At 33.5% G+C, this 22,861-nt stretch overlaps 1 protein-coding gene across 3 annotated transcripts in view; it reads left to right on the top strand.

Annotated features, from left to right (window-relative positions):
* Positions 1 to 506: 506 nt before the first annotated feature.
* Positions 507 to 22,861, top strand: part of LOC105322565 (glutamate receptor ionotropic, NMDA 2B) — a 42,493-nt gene continuing 20,138 nt past the window's right edge. Inside the window, exons 1-3 of one of the 3 annotated variants that reach the window (XM_034456109.2) lie at positions 507 to 703; positions 17,688 to 18,483; positions 18,759 to 18,791. In XM_034456109.2, the coding sequence (XP_034312000.2) occupies positions 18,067 to 18,483; positions 18,759 to 18,791 (450 nt within the window). In that variant the 5' untranslated portion in view covers positions 507 to 703; positions 17,688 to 18,066. Of the gene's footprint in view, positions 704 to 9,292; positions 9,493 to 17,687; positions 18,484 to 18,758; positions 18,792 to 22,861 lie in introns of those variants that run through there. The other 2 variants (XM_020064988.3, XM_066067747.1) reach the window with 2 other exon arrangements.

Below are 22,861 nucleotides of genomic sequence, written 5' to 3'. Positions count from 1 at the left end.
AGCACCTACCGATGAAAGGCCACTAGAGGTCCTTAATGGTGCCCGCTCCTACAGGTAAAGGTTTCGTTATCGTACCATCACCTACTCCAACACGGGACCTTGATGCGTTCAGATACCAATTAAATACTCTTAAAGCTCAAAACACTAAAAGTAAAAAGAGAATCAGACCTACATTACATCTTGACAAGCAGTCATCAGGTTTAATTGTTCGCAAGCTTTTATCTTACTTTTAATATAGAATCTTTATAGTTCACATTACATAGATATCATTTAATTGATTCAGAATTCTTATTTTCAGTTGCGTTTCAATCCATTTTTAGAAAGCGCTCGTTTGGATCTCGGTACGATATTTGTTTTTATTATTTGCTGGAATTCTCTTCTCTTCCAGTTATATGTATAGAATGTACATTATATTTGATTAGTAAAATGCTTATCGGTTTTGAACATTTATTCGATCACGTCATTCTCACTGCATTCTGGGATATTTATATCTATATGGTCCGAGAGCCCGACAAAATATTCACAATATACCGAACATGGTAACCCTGCCAAATCGATACGGACCACGCACGGGAGAATCAAAAGTGCTCAAATATTGAAACAGTATATTCTCCTGCCAAAAGAAATCTTGTTTAAAATATACAGCTCATAATCTAAGAGTATCACAATATGGATAAGAATTCATGCGCAAAAATCGTATGAGGTAAGGCTTTCATTATTTCTTTAAAATGTAACGCATCTTTATTTAGTAAAACCCTTTAATATTAAAAAGAAGATATTTTTTGTGTGATAGCGCGACATATTCATTTTTTATGCTTAAAAATATTTATTATAAACCATGCAGAAGTTTTGCAAATGGGAGATTGGTAACTGCAGAGGCAGATTAAAAATGGAGAAACGTTATTATATCATAATTATCGGAGTCGCAGTAAGGATATCTAGTGAACAATTTAGGAAACAGAGAACAATTTAGGAATCAAATAATTTAATACATATTTTATTCATTTATTTTATAAAATGATTTATTATTTGAGGGAAAATATATGAATTTTAGGAAATTCTTAGGCAGATTTTTCAACTTCTAAAACGCGATTAATATTCAAAAGGCAATGCTCATTTTTCTCAATGCCAAACCTCTCAATTTTGGCTAAGCTTATATTGATGTAATATAATACCTTGAACTTGAATAAATGTGGTGTATACTTCGCGAAAGATCGCTTACTTGTAATATCCTAATAACTTCCTATTGTTCGGCAAATTGGTCACTTCTATCTGCATTTGCCTCTTCATTTTAACCCATAGCCAAGACGGGCGTTAGAAAACTTGATTGAGAGGGCAGGCAGGGTTAAGCAGAGACCTTCGGTAACCCTAGCCCCATTTGTGTAAATCCCTTGTCATTTCATTATCTCCGTTTACACAGAAAGTTTGATCTTTTAACGAGAAGGTTTTTGATCGAACCGGATCAAATGTTTTGACGTGAAGTTCGTCCATACTATCTTGTAGGTATAATCACGAGGAATAATCATAGGGCTCGCCATTAATTCGGATATTGCCCAAGTATTTCCATATGATATAATTTACATCTTGCTTGCACGAGTGGGATTCCGTTTCATTTGATTGGCGATTTGTAATCATTTCAGGAATACTCACAGGTCAATTAATTTTCATATCCAGTTATCATGGAAGCATTAAATCCGATTTGATGTCTGAACGCAATTTATTCCAGGAAATGACATACCAATCAATGGTTACTCTCGCACACTGATCAAATTTATGTTATTTAAAGTAACTGTCTGAAAACGTGTAGTTTTTAACTGATGGTTTATTTTCGTATCTGACAATTTTTTTTAGACTGGTATAATTCACTTTTACTAGGAATCATGTTTTGAATAATTTACTTTGGTACATGCAGTGGTTTGCCCAATCCATTTGTCCATTCAAAAAAGAAATAAACAGGTCGAGAATAATGTTGTAAAATCATTGTAGTTTTCAGTTGGATATTTTGAAACTATACCCCAAAATATGCAAAGTTTAATGTTCTCAAGTTGAAAAGAATGGAATAAAAATTAAGGGATGACAACTTACATAGAACTTCAATTATCTTTAAAAAAAAAAAAAATAATAAAAAATGAGAACAATTGATCATTCACAATCCTTTGATTTACGTACCGTATAACAAGTCATAATTTATAATTTTTTAAATTGATTTAAAGTTTCTTTATATGCAGTAAATCAAAATGATCCGCCCAAAACACAAGACAAAGTATTGCAATAGTTGAAGCGTGAAAAACCGCAAGAAATAAAGTTAAAAAGTTAACAGAAATGTGTTGTAATTACGGACAGAGCTGTGAAGTAATGTCCTCTGTTCACGAGGCGAAGGATGCGATAGGGGATCATTTCCTGAAATAGTGTGGAATAGCTGTTTGCTGCAATTCAATTCTTGGTTCCATGGGGACGAAGTTTATGGGCCGTACATCCAAGCCGGTAATAGCAAGACTCTACACATGTTCCCTGCGCAAAGGCATTGTCTGTGAACGTTAAGTCTTGGCCAGACTTCTGAGTGATTTGGCCCATTCCGTTTATGGTTACAAAAGAGAGCCAATCTCCCAGGAAATTTGTTATTCAAAGTTATGGCCGCACGGTACAATCAATTATAGTTTTCGCGATATGATGCACCACTGCTTCAGACATGCTTGGTCAGTACATGTTGCAATGAAAACACGATAACTATTTAAAGGTTATGCACAGAGAGAGAGAGAGAGAGAGAGAGAGAGAGAGAGAGAGAGAGAGAGAGAGAGAGAGAGAGAGAGAGAGAGAGAGAGATTGTTTAAGAGTTTTTTTATGATTCTGCTTATGATTTATTTTTGATTTTTATACTGTTTATAACTATAAATTAACTCTCCGTGGAACTTAAAAGATGACTTAAGATTCAAAACAATAACAAAAATCTTTAGTAACCATAATAAATTGATTTATTATACTCATCAGGACTGCGCCATACTTCATCCTAAGAACTTGAGATTGATGAATTGAGATGGAATTTTCCTATTAGTGATAAAAATTCCCAGGAAACGTAAAGAACAACTAAAAATGAAAGAATAATGAATTTGTTTTCTGCTCTGGTTTGAAACGAATTCATTTGAAAGTCCGTCTTTTTTGTCCTAAAGTTGTCAGTTTTATTATTTACTGTAATGACACCGATAAAACGTATTGCGAAAACATTGACGGTTTTCAAATTCGTAATGATTAAATGAAATCATATAAATATAAAGAAATTTAAATCAAAAGGAGGTCCAGTACATTATATTTACGATCTTTAGTGGTCATTGACCTTATGTTTGGACTACTACTGTAATTAATGTACTGAAGTTATGGCGGGAGTTGAATTTATTGATTATCATTTATTTTGATATCAACATATGTTATTTCGCATGACAAGTAGTTTCTTAGCTGTATTTGAATAATTACGCACATTGTTTTCTAACCTGAGTATTATCGGGCTTTTGCGACAAGAATCCCGAGCTGTAGACGGACAACCCCATGTGTATCACGTTGTGTAATTTCAAAGATAAAGTTAACGCCATCAAAATATACATATGTATCAGTAATCGAAATATTTCTGGAAAAGTGTATCAAAGCAATTTTTAACACACAAATACTAATGAGGTCTAGTATACATCAGTACTGGTTCTATCATTAGATTCGATAGTATGTCGCTACTTTGGCGTAGGAACGCATACGACTACAAAAATACCTAAATTGTTCGTACTTTTAAAAGCTGACTATCTTTAAGGTATCTCTAATTAAATTTTCTTGAAAAACAGTGCTTCTAAATACATTACAACGATTTTATCGATTATTCTCAAGCACTATGTTTCGTCAGCTGTGATGATTTGTGCTTAGGTCCAAACACTGTGTTACTTCCGGTTTGCCAGAGTTGATTCACTCCTAAAATGATTTGCATATTCATGTTCTAATATTTCAGTACAGTAACTTAAAACTAATAATACTTTTTTGAGTAGATTTTAACATGGAAATTGATAAGTATAGATAATTTACAGGTTCTATTTCGCCCAGTATGTTATTTTTGCCATTTCATACTTATAACATATTTTGGCTTCCGTTATAATTTTGCTATAACTCTGTTGTATTAAATGAGACAACTGTCATTTCATTTAATGGCCCTCGACAAATAAAAGACGGAACTTGCGACAGATCCTCGGCAAAGTCAAATTCACAGTCTGGTTTTTTTTTTTTTTTGACAATCATTAGATTATCTCAATACAAGGATGGGTTGCAATTTAACCTTAAGTTTGTACGGGAAAGCATAGCTGACAGTTACCTATTGATAATTTGACGTCATCAAAGACATGTTTCGTATTGGTATTATTTGGCTGGACTCCTGGAGAACACGACCAAAACAAAAGGCTACAGTTTGTACTTGGATGAAACGAAATACATGTTGCTTGCTGTCAAAACAAGTCAGTGTAATGATCTTATGTACACATTATTAATATCTCTGTATCTTGCCTTTTAACTGTCAGATGCATCTTCACAAATACCTTTGGGAGGTTTGTTTACATATGCACGCAGCTTTTTTGAACATTAGTTCTTGTATTTGAAACACTTGTTTAAGACACACAGAGTAAAAGGGCAAATTCAAGTTTGATAAGTGAAAAATAGAGATATTCACACTACACCGTAATTTGTTGGGCGTTGAAGTATGGCTTTAAAAATGGTTTTCTGTTTAGTCTGGAGGTTAAGTCGCCCAAAAAGCTTTTAAAAGTATCCAAGTTATATTAATTGCCCGCTTTGCTGGTACACTTACTGTCGGGGTACCACTGATACTGTTGTTGATCGTATCACGTTAGGTGCAAAGTCAGCTTTTATATGTGGATGTGTATTATCAATAACAAAAAACCCAATTGTTCAATATTTTCAATATAGAATTTTAGAATGTCTATAAAGAATCCAGCAGTGACAATTGGATAGTCTTTTTAAAAGAGCACAATCTAAGTCTTTTTTTTTTTATCTGTACTGAATTTAGCATGTCCAAATCGACTCCGCCAAGTATGTCACGAGGGACAGCATTTTCTGTCCAACAAAATTATCGCTGCTCTTTTCTGTATAGCAAAAGAAGCCATGGTTATAATTGGGTTTTTGTTTCAACTGTAAAACCATTTACATCATATCACCCTTTAGGTGAAAAAGACAACCAAGGGTAAAGCGTGTCAAGTCCCCTTACATGACCAATCGCATCACAGCTCTAACCCTGACCATATGATGGATGAAATCAAAGGATTATAAAGGAAAGCGGATGTTTTTTAATTATTCCCTTATTATTTTCTATTCTCCAAAGGATCAGGAATGTAAGTTTCTGTATCAATCAAATATGACAACTGCATTTGCTCGACATTCAAAATGCAAACGAGGTCCTCTACGATAAAGATTCCTTAATCCTATTTTGTATAGATCTGAACATGTGAACATGCAACTTGAGTGCGAATTTATTTTCGGTATCACTTTCTTCTTGTATTTTTTTCCCTAAATTAACCACAGTTTTTTTTCCTTCTCATTGTATAAGGTCTTCATATGCCTTTTATGACTATAGAAATTACAAAGATAGCTGAAAGATATTTCAGAAGGCCCGGAATGATAACTTTACACTAAATTATACACTTTGCTGGTGTTATGAGCTCTACTGGGAACGACCGGCGCCAGAGCTTTTGACGGGCAGCGTTCATTTTCCCCTCTCAGTTTTGCGAACGGAATCTAACACAAGAAGACAAGGCTATTTATGTGAGAATATTTGTTAATAAATATATTGATTTTGAGCTACAAAGTTGACGAACATTTCATCTTCGTGTATTGAAGTATATTTGTTTTGCATAATCGACTATTTTTTGTATTGTCTGGAATAAACAAGCGGATTCCTGTATGTTTTAAAGATAATGTTTGGAAGAATAAATCACAATTCCAATAACTTCAAGCGTTGGTATAGTTTTAAAGATGCATACGATATCCGATATAATACAGTTTAGAAAATAAAGTTGGTCTTTCCATGAATGATAAATACAATATATGAATTGTCACTCATGCATAAAGAGTGGTCAGATTTTCGTTACCGACTTGATATCGAAATTGTATGACTTCAGCTCAATGTAAAACAGATTGTTTTTCTTTTCAGACAAATCACTTCAGCAATTAGGATTATTTTTCATCAAAATTTCATTTCTCAGTATTAGGCACGCACGCTTAAAAGGTTCCATACGCCATGGCATGTAGAAGAAGGCGATATTTATATAAAGAAAAAAATTAAATTTTCTTTGAAAAGTTAATGTTGTTGAGTGTTTGCTCTAAAGACGGTAAGCTTACTTAAAAAGCTAAACTTGTTATAATATGACGCTATATACTCTTTGCTATGAAATCAACGAGCCCCTGCAACTCGTAATTTTGCGGAAGTGACAAAATTTTAAATCTGCTCTTGTTTTAGCCCATTTCCTGCCATTGCCTATACCCATAATGCTCCGCAAATGTATGGGCAGGCCAGGGAAACAGGCTACACTTGTTAAGAATTGTATTTTGTACATAAATACATCCATTAAAACAGACCAAACATGATAGGAAACTGTTCATTTTGTAGTGTATAGATGCATACTTTACCTACACTGATTTAGATAAAAAGTGCGTATCCATTTCTTAAGCCAAAACGACAGAAAAAGAGTTCATCTACTATCATTCTAAAGTAAAAGCTAAATAACAGAGTTTTCAGAGAAAAGACACGTACGTGAGTATCAAAATACCTTTGTTTTTCGATATGTTTCTGTCATGTTGTAAAGTTTGAATCAGTTAATATAGATTTAACAATTCTACAAGTTATCATATGTTATATTGGTGTATTTAAACTTCAGAATTTGATAAAATAATTCGTCATAACTGCAAGGGAAACGTTTTCTTTTGCGTTGAACTTGATTCGTTCTTAAGGTATTCAATGTATAATCAAGGGATATTGAACAATTTTGAATGGTTTAAAACAAGTTAAATATGTACTGCTAAAAAACAATGAAAGTGAAATGAACCAAATTCACATGACTGACAACTTATAAGAAGCCGGTCATTTTGCACCTTAAAATTTTTTAAAGAGTGTTCTCCCCTTGTTGAAAAAAAGAAAATTTTAATTTCGTCAGAATATCTGCGGTAAATGATTCATTTTAATTCATATTTTAATAAAGAGAAAGTTTATGCATGTATTAACCAAGAGAATTTTACAAATTTTAAGTTACTTTTTACAATATCGCATTAAAACATACGTTGCCCATAGACTTCAATACAAAATTCAAGGTGTAATTAGTTGGCCCATAATTAATATTTTGAAAATTCCTTTGGTGGAGTATTTTCATTTCATAACACCTTCAAAATGATACCATGATTAGGAATATCGGACCATTCATTTCTTAGGTACAAAATGTGGTCGTTATACATCGAATACCTTAAATGGTCAACTGTAATTCGATGTGTTCGTCTTTTTGCGCAGCGAAAGCAACACAAGACAAAACTTCCTCAGTGAAAAAAAACTACGTAGAAACAATTTTTGACATAAATGCAAATGGATTAGTCTAGAAATACGAGAATCCTTCCTCGAGACATTTTCCCTCAGAAACATTCGTTTAAATATCCTAGAGTCAACTTCACCATCTATCACGCCTTTAGAGAGAGAGAAGGAGAGAGACCCTCTCCGTCCGATAAGGAGTCTCAATAGTAATGCTTACACAAAGGGCATTAACTTGTGTGCGTGTTTAGAGAAACTAGTGATGACGGTTAACGTAATAGCGATTTATTGTTTCATTTCTAGGCCGTAAACGACCCGCAAACAATTCTCTGACCAAAGTGACTTGATAAATTGATATCCCATTGAATCATCAATCATAAAATCCTCTTTTTTATCAGCAGTATTTCTCTGCAACCATCCAAAGTAATTTGTTTCTTTTATAAAGAGGTTTTCATCGAATTACAATCACCCAATGAGAATCATCAAAGTCGCGGAGTCTATTATGATTTCCATATTACTGACTAAGGGAAAAACTCTTTTCGGACTTAAATTGGGTAAAATGTAGCCGAGATTAGTTTTTTGTGTCGAAATGTTGATTAAATATTTGATTTACATCTCGTATAAAGCAGTGCGAAACAATCAAGCAATAACAACACATTTATTCTTAGCGGATATGTGTGCTCCATTGACGTATTGCTTTGTGAATATTGTATTATTTTATTAACACAGTACAGGCGACTGCATCAGACGATTCATTTTAACTGTTTTCTGATATAAAGAACTTGCATTCCTGTGTCGTATTTTGTATTACATTTTCATTTTATTTAACTACAGATACAAGATTTAGAAGATAGTCAAACTCCAAATATATAAAATAAAAAATAATGAAAAATAAAAATACAATATTGATAAACTATTGTCACGAACAAAAATCTTAACAGTAATGTACAAGTTTGATTAAAATACATGTACCTCTAAAATGTACATAATAAATGTCGAAATTAAGAAAGCGATGTAATGTTTCATATGCATGCAAACAAACACTGCAATATGTTAACAACGCCTGCAAACTGAATTTTTTCGAACTTTTTCCTATAGAAAACACGATACTGAGTATGTAATTATATTAATTGCCCGTGTCTGGATAATGATCAATTAAGATTGAGTTGTCGAATAAAGTTAGGCTAAAGTTCCACGAGCCCGGACAATGTTAAACATTAACCATATATCATTGATATATGGGCTGCTTTAATTTATAAATCTCACCCTTTTTTTACTTTATATTTTGCCACCAGGTTGTTCGATATAGATCATGTAATGTTATACTTTCGCTCTATTGAGCCAGACGAATTGTAATGAATTGTCATTTAACAGCAACGGTCGTAACTGCGTCGATTTTGAAACAGCTTTTTATGAACAGCTTGTGTAAATTTGAAACCCAATCTGCGAAAACCAGATTTGCTGACAAAACTTAGGGATATCTTATCTAAAAATCTTTGTTTAAATGTCACATTTGTAAAGTAATATTATAGATGATTTTAATTTTTATCGGGATACACATTAATATCAATGACATTCACTTTACGACGAGGTCGATTCCATATGTCTTTCTGAAAAGCAAATTACTGATTTGCATTGTATAGGTTATATGTTCTACGATGCATTACTGGTTGACAAGAGGTTCAATAGTGTATCGGGTAATTATATCCCTCTGGAGTGCTTACAGATTATTACAGATGTCCAGTTTAACAAGTTAGAGAAAGAATCCGATAGTTGCGTTGAGTTGCATGTGGCGGAACTATAAAAGACCTATTAACAATTGTCTGCGAGAAATTGGAAAAGTACCAATCAAAGAAATTTAGTGTTGGTGATACGGCCAATGATAGAGACACGGGCTGGACTAAGATATCAGTAAGCATACACTTCGTGGTTGTCACTACAATGTAAGTACACTGTATTTACAAGTACGCCATTCATTTTGTAATTCTTCGTGAATTTTGTAGAGGATTAACGATGATTTATATAGAGGAGTAAATTAAAGTTGCTAAACGTTATGCCGTTCATTTTGCTATCAGTTGCTCTTTCAACGAAGAATTTTAGTTTATGAATTAAAGCTTTTCATAATACGCGCTAGAAGATTTGTTGGTTTTATTTCATTCACTATAAAGCAAATTTTATTAAACGACAAACAAGAACCACAAAAATTAAATGTTTTATTTACTAGTATTAGGTCAAACAAAAAAGTTGGAGATTCCAAAAATAAAGTTGGAAAAATCAACTTTAAAGTTGGAATTTTATAAAGAAAAAAATGACAACGTGGCACTAAGTACTAGTAGTATCTTGTGGAATGGAACATGCATGTTTGTATCGTAATGATTGCAGAATAATGCTACCAACGACCGACATCCCCGATGTCTATTTAATATGTGGCGAAATAGCTTTCAAGATAATTCGATGGAAGATCTTTTTAAAAACGAACCCGATTAAAAAAAACGAACCGTTTAGAATTTATTTCTTCAGCATCTGTTGATAATTTTTAACAAAACTCAAAACTCAGATTTGATCTGTAGTTTCGCATAATAAAGTTACACGGCAAGTTTCAAAATAATTCTTAAAATTATAATGAACAAAAAGTCTGAAAACCAATTTGGAACATACTGACCGACAGACAGACGGAGAGACAGCGATAGACTACAATCCCTCTGGTTTCACCAACAGGAGACTAGAAATACAATTTTCATGTCATGAGGTTATACATGGTGAACATTAAAACATCTTGGCTTCTTTTTTGACGTGAACATGTAGTTTTTAAAACTTAGCCTATCTGAAACTGTCAAATTCCTTTTAATGCCATGGTCAAAAAATTGGTTCATCGCATATCAGGATAAAAATGAAACCATAAATATCCATTTTACTCTTACTGTTTTGTGAATTGTCATTATGATAAACATTAATCGATTTATGCAGGGTTTTTTTCCGAATTTATCTTTATTTCAAACAGAATAACAAATTTGGATTTTATATAAATCATATTCCAGTCGCAAGTAGTATAATCATATTAGTATTCAAAACCTTGATCACTATCTATATTCTAAACTCTTTTATGTGTTTTGTTAATTTTGAAAATAGAGATACATGAAGCAATTGACTCGCTTTATCAAATTGATAAACGACTTAATCTAGCCAGTGGTTACTTGATTTTTTTTTTACATTATTATTTGTTGGTTGAAGTTTTCATTTCAAATGACGTTGTCACGTCCATTTTTTCCGAAGTGAAGTAAAATTCCTGATGATGAATAGAAAATTTTAGATTATATTACAAAAATAACCTAGACTGAAAAAAGGAAAATGCTACAGAGTGTAGAAATTAATTTATTAATCCAATTTCAGCTGATGTTTCCTTTGAGGATAATGCGATCGAATTTCTTTTGAACCACTAGTTATACCTACGTCATAGAATCCTGAGAGAGAGAGAGAGAGAGAGAGAGAGAGAGAGAGAGAGAGAGAGCAAGCATATACGCACATACGCATGTATATGAAAATAATACTTTAGACTGAGAAGTCACCAGAAACGTACTTTTGTTTTTCCCACAACAAATAACACTGGATTCTGTAATTTGAATTCCGAAGACAAATATATCATTAAATAGTATTGATATTTGTAAAGACATGATCATCGGACCCTTTTAACAATTGTAATGTTATATCTATTTCTTTTGAAAGCTCTTTTTAATGATAACTCTGTTCCACGTAATTTGAAAAAAAGTGTGCGTGAAACATTTGTTTTTTTTTAATTCTTGGAAATATGATGCTGATATTTCTTTTGAACGCACACTCGCTAATATTTCTTATTAAACAAAAGGCGCAGTTTAATGATAGCGCGAATGAAAATTGGAGACAATAATTTTCTTTCAGACAAAAGAGGAGTAACATTACACTAGGGCGGGATGATAAAAGGGATTTAAAAGATATTAAAAAACGAAAAATACAATGTATCATTTTCAATCTAAAAACTGCGGAAACGCTGCATCGTGATTTTAAAGGTCATAGTTTGCTTTGTAAAATTCATCTCGTAAATTAATACAACCCTAACGGACTATGTATAATATAGCTATCGAATCTAGCCTTTACTTGTTATTATGAATGGTAGGTTTGAAAGTTATTCAGTCATATCATGATACAAATTTCTTTAGATTGCAGTAAAGAAGATGGGTGGATAAGGCGTATAAAATGCTTAAAGCACTAACCTTGTATAACTTTAGGGTTTCTATGTTGTGGGTTCGATAACACCAACATTTTAGCAATATTTTCCCCATATCGTTTGTTTAATATATTAAAAAAACTGAATATAGTTATAAATTATGCTTTTGCAAATGTATCATAATTCAAATAATGAGAGTTATCCTCCTTTCAAGAAATTGTTGATGCTGCAAGAAAGCTATACTGCAAAATAAAAAATAAAAATAATACACAGTGATACTTGTTCTACGTGCGTCTTGGAAATTTTTTACTTCGGAGGGGTTGGGATCCGAGGCATATTTAAACTTTGGTATCAAATATACATGTATATAGAGGGCCGTCAAAAGCATGGGAATTGGGTTTTGAGAGAAATCCTGTATAGTAAAATTATAGAGCAATGTACATGTATATAGTGGTTATTATAATTACATGTAGTATGATTGATACCCGTATACGTACCAATATACGAAGTATGCCGGTGCATTCCCGTGTAACGTTATGCTTTTGTATAGGAAAAATAATTACGAATATAATTGCTTTATTTTTTGGTCTGAAATTCTACATTATTTTGTGTTCTTGTTAACATATACAACTGTACATTGTATACAATTCTTTACATATAGCGTTTCGAAGCGGGGGCAAAAAGGGGATTATTTCCGCATAGATTGCTCGACATTTTAATTTGTTTTTCTTTCTACCAATTTTTCAATTACGTTAAGTATTCAAAGATGCTCAAATGAGCGTAAAACGGCTCGTTTAGGATTTCATTACTGTGAATGGTTCATTTTATAACTTAAAATGATTTCAATGGCGCTGAACGGTTCATTTAATATCCAATAATGAATTCAATATCATTGAACGTTTCATTCTGTATCTAATAATGAGTTCAGTAGCGTTGAACGGCTAAATCAGTATCCAGTTAAAATTACTTTAGCGTTGAACGGTTCATTCAATATTCAGCAATGATTACTTTAGCGTTGAATGGTTCATTCAATATTCAGCAATGATTCGTTGAATGCAATATACATGTACAATAGTGATTATTTTAGCTTTGAACGGGTTCATTCAGTATCCAATAATGAGTACAATAGCGTTAAACGGATCATTTAGTATCTTTGCAGTAATGATTATTTTAGTGTTGAACGGTTCATTCAATATCCAATAATGATTTCAGAGTGTTGAAAGGTTCTTAAAGTATCCATTTATGAGTTAAATAGCGTTAAACGGTTCATCTTGTAATGATTTTTATAGTGTGAACAGTTCATTCAGAATCAAAATAATGATTTCAAAAGCATTGGACGGTTATTCAGTATCCAGTAATGATTACTTAGCGTTGAACGGTTCATTCAATATCCAGTAGTAATTTCATTAGCGTTGAACGGTTCATTCAGTATCCAGTAATGATTACTTCAGCGTTGAACAGTTCATTCAGTATCCAGTAATGATTACTTCAGCGTTGAACGGTTCATTCAATATTCAGCAATGATTACTTCAGCGTTGAACAGTTCATTCAGTATCCAGTTATTATTTCTTTAGCGTTGAAAGGTTCATTCAGTATCCAGTAATTATTTCTTTAGCGTTGAACAGTTCATTCAGTATCCAGTAATAATTACTTCAGCGTTGAACAGGTCATTTAGTATCCATTAATTATTTCTTCAGCGTTGAACGATTCATTCAGTATCCAGTAATTATTTCTTTAGCGTTGAACGATTCATTCAGTATCCAGTAATTATTTCTTTAGCGTTGAACGCTTCATTCAGTATCCAGTTACGAGTTCAATAGCGTTAAACGCTTCATTCTAGTAATGATTTTTGTAGTATTCAGTATCAAATTATGACTTAAACAGCGTTGAACAGTTTATTCAGTATCCAATAATGATTTCAGTAGCGTTGAATGGTTCATTCAGTATCCAATTATGAGTTCAGTAGCGTTCATTTAGCTTCAATGCAGTAATTATTTCTTTAGTGTTGAACGGTTGATTCAATATCCAATAATGGTTTCAATAGCTGTGAACGGTTCATTTAGTATTCAATAAGGACTTAATCGCGTTGAACGGTTCATTCAGTATTAATTAATAACCTCCTTTGCTTTTGATTGTGTCACCAAACGTACACGGTATTTAGTCATGTCTGAAATACAGTTAATGGCGATGTCAGTACTGCAATACTTTTTGTTCATTCAGATGATTCACTCAAAACAGTTGCTATTTTAAATGTATATAACTTTATGTAACTTATTAGAAATTCTTTTATTATCTTTGGTTTCAAGTGTAGCGATGTTCATGTAGTACAAAGTAAACATAATTATTTTATAAAATGCTCAAAGGAAAATATTAAAAACTCTATCCAATACCAGCACAGCGGGAGATGACTTTTAGTTCAGTCTTGATTTTTGAGGGAGTGGCTTTGTATTTACTTTCTACGAAAAACTCCCTTGAATTTGCAAAATATTTGGATTTTCAGGGAAAACTGGTATTTAATATGTTTAAGAATTAACAAAGTAGCATCGAAGATTTCATCTTCATTAATTTCAGTTCAATTTACAATGGCAAGGTATTAAGTTAAAAGAAAACTAACATATTTTATAGAAAATAACTAAACTGTGCAATCGCACTTCAGAAAAATGTGTTCATTATTGTTCATTTAACTTTCAAATGCATGGATTTTTTTTGTTTTGTTTGTTTGTTTGTTTGGTGTTTTTTTTTTTGTAGAATACAATGTTCGTCCAGTCTCGATGTGTGATTTCCCAGTACTTGTATTCATAAAAAAATGCTGTGCTCTTCTATTTATTCTAATGCAGTTCAATTCTATTAATCTTGCCAAAACACTTTTTAAAGGCTATTGTTTTAAAAGAAGAATTTTCTAATATATTTACATTTTCCATTGTCTTTGCCTGTGATAACACAACGTATCGATTTTGTACTATATAACCCATAATACAAATGACACCAAATTGAGGCGCCAGCGGGGTTTGCTTATTTATATTTAAATATTAAATCGTACGATGGCTTAAAATTATATAAATATAAGTAATAAGGAATCATTCTTTGAATATTATGAGGTGATAATTTCGGTCGGGGCGTGATCAAATCTATCATAAAGCCCTTCGGGCTTTATTGGATTTGATCACGCCCCGACCGAAATTATCACCTCATAATACTCAAAGAATGATTCCTTATTCCTTATAAACATGCTATCGTTGGTGCTTTCGTTAAAAACGCGTCAACAGTATTTTTGTTTCGATTGCATTACAGTTGCACCAGACTTGCTGCATTCCACGAAGTACAGAATAATGGAACCAACAACAAGATGCGTTAATTCAATTAATCATTTCTTCTTTTTTCTTTTATTTCTCCAGATAGTTACGTGCATTAAGTGAATTTTAAAGCACCGCTTACTCTGTAAACGCCAAAACAAACATTAGTTTTGCAAGTAATACTTCCACAAAATTTTAAATGGAAGAAGGCGGTTTTGTAATTAGTCGATGCAAGAGTACATAATGAAAAGATACAAGAGAATAAATCTACGGAATCGTGCACATTTATATATAACATCAATTACAAAAAATTGAAATAGCAAATAATGAAATAAAGAAGTCCACACACATTTAACAAATGGGGTTGTTCGTGATGGAGTGATGGGGCTAATTACCTGCAAAGAGAGGGAAACATGTTTTAGCAGATACAAATATTGAGAAAACGCAGAAGTATCGCAGCAGGCAGCAAGTGGAATAGATTATAGCAATACCCGTCAGTAACGCCACGCCGAATGGCGAGGTGGGATTTATAGTGGTATGTAAACAGGGAATGTACTATTACCCTGCTTTTATTTTGGCTAGTTATCTTCAATCTAGTGAGAGAAAGAAATATAAAACGATTATGATTGGCATGATTCGATCAGTTGGCGAAGTAGACTATAAAGAGTGATTCGCTATCGTCTGTCGGAGCGTAATGAAATGAAAGCATTCATCAAGTGTGTCCGCTCTTCTGGTGTATTATGACTTGTCTAATTGTACTCACTTGCGGATTAATGTTTTATCCGTTCTTTGTTTGTTTACAGGGAGACAGAGGTCGAGAGAACCTCTTCTTGGCAATTGACTCATACTTCTACTAATAATCTAATATTTTTAAAGACACTTCAAAAATCTCTGGCTCCCGAGTTCATAAATCATCCAATCAATTAATCAAAGAAGAGAGTAAAACAAGCATCATTTTTTTAAAGCTTCGGTAGACTTCGCGGCCGACGAAATGATGAGTAAATAAAGATAATAAACTCATAAAAGTCACTCAATATTCTCTACAACAATGTCGGAACCGTATATTCTGCTGTGTGATTGTTCATTGCATGAAACAAACCACCGACTACTAAATCCTCCGTCTCCAGAAATACACAGTTCACTGTCCCTACGGTAGATAAACACTGTTTTGGACAGTCGTAACTTTCCATGTTGGTTGGCTATTCTTGTTTCGCAAAACACACTAGACATTTATTTACCAAAAGCTGTGCCTTCGCCCATTAAAACTGGCATTAGATATTGCTAAGAACGGCCTACCCTACACTGAGACCACCAGATTTCCAGAATGAAACACTTTCATACTGTTTTGTTCACCTGTGCTTGTCCTTCATATAATTGGTTGAGATGCATCAAAGGCAAAAAACAACTTTATATATGAAAAATTAGATTAATTAAAGAAACAGTTTGTTAACGTTGAACAGACCATGACTGAAAGTAAAAAAAATCGCGCTCTTGAACATTTCTTTAATAATGACATCCAAACGTGGCATACTTTTTCATTCGACCGGGAATCACTGGAACGTTTTTCAAAAAAAAAAGTTTTAGAATAAGTTTAGTTAGAATGTGTTTATAGAAAATATATCTGTTTTATTTGTTAAATAAAAGCTTAATGACAGACTAAATTTAAGTATTACGCAACTGTTTGTTACTGGTAGTATTCGGAACATCTTCAAACGATGAACAAAACTCTTTTGAACATGCATTAGAGACGCGGCATTTGCACTGCAATTCTGTGTTTAAAATAAAAGAAATAAAAGAAATTGATGGGATCGATTTGTTTTTCAATCTGCAGATGCCATTCGGTATACCAGACAAATCGGCAGTTCCATTAGGAATATCTCGAAAAAGAGCAGTATTTGTAAACCCAAACCAAGAAAATATCCGGAAAAACTGCTTTACCGTATTTCCACTTAATAACGAATTGATCTGAATTAAATTAATTCAATTATCATACTTGCATCCCATTCCTTTGAAACCATGGGGTGCACATAAAAAATACTGTTTCTTACAATTCATATTATAAAAAAAAATTAATGTATAAATCAGCAAATGGAAATTTTTGTAGTCTTTGAAGATGAAAAAGAAAAATAATTCGCCCATGATGAGTATACATTCTGATCCTAATTATGAGTTACACGTGTCCGTTTCGGCAGATCTGACTTTTTAGCATTCTAGAAGCATGCAAACACGTGTAAACAATGGTATAATAGACTTCTGGCCAGGAACGCTTGTTTGATTACTCTAGCCGGTGTTGTCTAATAATAGAAAACGGTTCATTGCAGCTACAAGTGTCGTAAAATTATCTGTCTTGCGATTGATAAAGAAAAACACGAAACGATCCCATCGTAAGCGGAATTAAGAAAAACGTCACACAAATACATTCTTCTACAGTAAAAAAATCCGACCAATGAAGATATTTTCGAACATTTTATAGTGGGAGATTAATGAAATCTTTAGGATATAAATTGTACGCTTTCGAACACACGAGTGTGCATCATTATATTGCCAACACCTTAGTCTGACATGACCATAATTGAATTTGAAAATAGATGCTTCCTAGAATTGAATCAGTATGGTATAGTTTTTTGTTCTCTTTTTTTTCCAGTGACGACGTAATCGTCAGTAGAACGATCCAAGAGTGTTAACAGGAGAACCGCTAGAGTATTGTATAAATGGCTGGTCTACTGATGCCTCTCTGAGTTCCGGAGATCCGTAAAGTCGTGCGGTGTGTTTCTGTGAGTTGTGATGTAACTGTGGGTGAACCATACGACTACCAGGACCGACTAGTTCGAGAGTCGGGGGTCTAATGAGAAGGCGTTCAACCTATCAACAGTCGGTGCTAATAGATTCCAGGCGGCGCCACGGACAAGCGCACGTGCACTTCTTGAGATATCAGTGACGGGTAGACATGGATTTGACGAGAAATAATATACTACTTTTGTGACTGGAATAGTATAGCAGAGAAATTGAAGAAGAAAAAAACCATGGAAATAAAGTCGCCAAAAATCGTGGCTTTGAGTTGGGGGATGTTTTTCTTGGCGTTTATAGCGTTGATTTCGACTGTGTGTTGTCAAAGAGGACCGAAAGCAGAATTGGACATTATAGTACCCAATATAGACAAAGTGGTCAACGCCATTGACAAACGAAATTTTTACAACATCATGAAACCGATCAGACGGACTTATTCACCCTATGCAAGAGTCATTGAATTGGAAGAAAGTAACCCGGATGAAATTTTAGGAATATTCTGTGATACAATCTTTCAAAAAAACGTCAATGCTTTAGTCCATCTAAGTGTCACGAAAAAAGCAGAGAAATCCAAGGATTATGTTTTAGGATTAGCGTCCAGTTTAGGACTTCCGGTTCTTTCCTTTGACCCCGATTATGTTGGTGCGCTTGAGGTAAAAACATATTACAGTTTAATATAATCTTGTAAAAAAAAAAAGCATTGCTATCATTTTCATCACTAACAAGCGTGACATGTTAGATTGATTGATCGCCAGCTAAATATGCATGATCCGTTTGGCTAACAGAAGTACTAAGTTTGCTTTTACCTAGATGACTTTTTTTGTTAAGGTAGTTGTATCAAAGCTTCTCTTTTAGGAATTTGTTTCTTGAAAGCTGAGTTTTTAATGATAGATTCTAATCTAATGGTCAATGATTTTCAAATACACAGACCAATAAACTCCAAGCCGGTGACGTGGAAAAGGTAACGTATCACGTGATCAACGTGCATGCTTGTTCTTACTTCTTCAAAAGTCTGTCGTTGTCTTCTTTTTTCTTTACAATTTTTGTTATAAAAAATACCCGTGGATTGGATATAAATGTGTCTGTCGGCAAATCGCAACTCGAAAGAGACTCGAATATTTGTGTATGCTAGTCACTGTCTTTGCAATGTTTCTGTGTAGTTTTGAAAACTATTTTGTGTTTCATTTTCCTCTCGTTGAAATTGATTAATTGTTTTAAACTCTAGCAAAATATTTTTTCTTCTTTTTTTCATTACAAGTCAGAAAAAACTCTCTTTTACTTACTTAGATGTAAACTAATGAAAGGTTGTTTGAATCTTCATTTTCTGCATTACAACGGATGAAAACAAGTACTTATTATAAAACATTCGTTTTAACGCCGCCTGTTCGGAGTATAAAAGAAACAGACAGACAGACAGTACAGATTTCTCTGCTCCCGATTTCCATCTTTAGATGACAATAACGATCTCCGTTGTATCAATATTTAGATTGTAGTTCTCGTTGTGTGTTTTCAATATATATCTTTTGATATAAGATGCTTGTGGTTATATGCAGAGTCATTAAAATATACATCGTTTAATGCATACCAATTTCATTTTGAAGGCTGTTAGCAAAGCCTGCTCCTATATCCGGCTGACAAAGTGACAATGTCCAACTTATTGCGGTGACATTCCGTGAATTGACACCATTGATTTTTGATCTGGGTTTTCAGAATCAGTTCGTTTAATGTCAATGACAGTCAATCCCGTAGTATTTTGTTTTTATATGTTTTGATTAAGGGAGTATGGTTTCAGTTGGAGTCGTTCATTCCGTTCTTGATACGTACGATTGTAATGAGGTTATAGCTGTGTTTAAGAGACACGATTTGGAAATGCTTTAATCTTCTCCCAGAAATCACACCTCTCGATCGATTTGTTTAAGAGTACTAAACATCTGTGATGTTCTGCTCACACCTCTTTCGAATTGACTCAGTATCAGTGCCAATTTAGCGTTCAAACTCAAATGTCCGTATTAATCGCAGCTTCTCGGGTCTTTCCGGTAGAGATCGGAAAAACCACACTTCCTGGGCCAGAGCTCGGAAAACACCTCGAATGTATTACACAGGTGTCCATTACACCCCTACCCCTCCTTGTTATAAAACTCGATATTGAAACTGAGATATGAGCTAGAATTCGTTATATCCAATTATATACCCTAAATTTAATATACCAGAGAAGAGATACGCAAAGCTGTCAAGCCGATACTTAAAATTGATGTGAAGCGACTCCATTTTGTATAAAATCTTAACATCCGGTAATGTTAATACTTTCAAGGTGTTTTTCCGAGCTTTGTTGGAAAGTCACGAGAAGTTGCGATTGGGGACGTGTGATTGTTTTTATCACCGGAAAAACTAGTCCTGCCAAGTCACCTTTCCAGGCATGCCAGTTAATAATCGGTGAACTCAATGGCACAGTTTATTCTTGTGTTATTTTGTCACCGAATAATTGTACGATGGCAATATTACGTACATTCGTAATGTTACTATAACATATTTTAATCATATTGTAACTGTAAAAATATGCATTAAGACTAATATTTTGATTAAATAAATCTAATGGACAGTAGTTTTAGGCTTACAAATACAATAAGTAGTATGTCAGAGCTTTTTACAATAAGGAATACGCCGATTGCATGCAATGCATTGACGGAACACATGTCGCACAGCTAAGAGTCGAAATCAAATTATATATGCTGTTGGAACGGTGATTTCCGATTTAATAGATCAGTCCTATTGCTGAATGAAAATTGCATTAACATTGGATATCTGTGTGTGTTTTCACGCTGAAAACTTAATTGTTCTCTACTACGAAGTGGGAAGACTTCACATGATTACAGTAAAGATTTCTGTGAGCATCACTCCTCACTCCCTTTTTACAAACACGTAATATTCCCCACAACCATGGCATCTAGGATCACAGTTGAGCTCTATACATTGTTAATCTCACCCTCAAACTCTTGAGAATAATTTAGGTTAAGAAAATTCTTTCCAAACAGCCACCTAATCCCTCGTTCAAGCTATAAAAGATAGTAACGTATTTTGTGTTCAAAGTTTATTACTGAATTAGACACAGTAAAAAAACGCACAGACTATTGTTTGTTGTTATAGACTGTTGGTAGCTGTTGTCCTCAATCGGAAGAGTTTGAAGTCGTTTTATCGTTTTGCCGAACTGGGTTAATTTATATTTCTATCTGCAGCAAAACTCATTAATTAATCTTAATTGCTGAGACGTTAGTGTTTTGTTCTTCCCCTCTGTTTGTCAATCCGATATTATTGACTCAAGTGTTTATCAACAATTTTTAAGTTCAGTATACATGTAATTGTATTCACAACACACAATATCAATAAGCACATAAAACTTACGAGCCTCAAACTAAGGGATTTTTTTTTCAACACATAAAAAGCTGTATTTGCAATATATGTCAAATATAGAAGTTAAAAAAATCTCAAGGCTTATTTAGAGTTGAATCGAATCGTAATTGGCAACGAATTACTTGTAATGCGCAATTAGGAGGAATGTTGTTTTGTGTTTTGTTTGTTTGTACGATCTTAGTTTCCTTTAAATGAACATATAGAACCATTTTAACAGGAGCTTGGACTTTGGGTACATGTAGTTGTGTCAAACAGCATTGTGGCGTAGGCCTGTCAATTTCATTGTAGGCCACTTAGTCATGGCTCTTTGAAATCAACAAGATTTGTCTGGCTTTTGAGCTAAGGCTATGCAATCGGTGTATATTTCGCTTGAAACCAGCTTCATTTTAACTTGTTTTGACACAAGAAATAGATAGTCCCATCCTACTGAAAGTCCAAGGAGTTGTTAAAATGGTTCTAACTTCGACATAGATCCGTACAGGAGTGGCCGTCCTAAGTTTTCACTATCAACAGTCGATAAGGTGTAAGCAAGTGTTGTAAGCACGTTTTTTCGGTGTAGTTAAAAGAGAGTTCGAAAGTTAATAAAAATAAAATAAAAATACATTCTCTGAGATTCATTCTTATAAATGTACCTTATCAAAGAATGTACACAGAATGTATGTGAGACACTGAGTATGATTTTTTGCTTTAATGTTCAGCTTTCTTTGCTGTTTAATTGTTCAGCAAATTTTATCTATCTGCTATTTTTCTAAAATTGTTGGCTATACTTTGTTTGAAATTACTAAAAACGGGTAGTAAATAAATACAATAACCAAATCAAAAGCCAACAAACTTTTCCTTTTGCTTGAATAAACAATATATAAAACATAAATAACTCTCTCCTTGAACTATTGAAATAACACACTTCCAAAATTGCTGGTCATGATTTGACCTTTGATTTGATTAGTGTACACCAGCACGCCGCGCCCTATGCTCATCTCTTCTGTAATGAATGCCTTCTTTTCTTAATTATTCCGTTAACTAAAGGTGAATTGTTTGCCCTCAGCAGCAAGGAAGCCATAAGCAGGCTTTGTACCTCACCCCTGTTTCATACAACGTACAAGTTGCATTAAAGTCGTGCTTTTTCTCGCTCCCCAATGCTCACTATAAACACTTGCGATATACCAGTGTTAGATGATTATTTTACTTCTGTGTTACTATTCAAACCAGTATTATGCGATGAACAATCTTCACCAAATTATTTTTATAAAATATTTTCGAAACGTTTCTACTACAATCAATAAGAATAACCTTGACATAACTTATTTCCGACCCTGAGCCAGCAATTCTAACATGAGAGTATCACTTAAAGAGAAAGTTGTTATGCCTCTAATATTCTTTAATGCATTTCTGCATACATAAATATTTTATTCTTTAAACACGAAATCATTTGAACTGATTACTTTGAAACTGATCCTTAGACACACTGAAACATTTCTTCTGAGAAATTCTGCTTTTGTGTCGCCAAAGGGAATTCCTGGAAAGACGACAGAGCATCTACAGAAAGATACACTGTAGCATACATTTAGCTAAGAGGGTGAATTCAAGAGCCTTTTTTCGCAAAACACAAAAAGAACGTATTGA

This window comes from Magallana gigas, chromosome 7, assembly GCF_963853765.1.
Source record: "Magallana gigas chromosome 7, xbMagGiga1.1, whole genome shotgun sequence".
NCBI lineage: Eukaryota > Metazoa > Mollusca > Bivalvia > Ostreida > Ostreidae > Magallana > Magallana gigas.
Note: the sequence above shows the minus strand (reverse complement) of the source record. Positions and strands in the feature narration are given on the sequence as shown.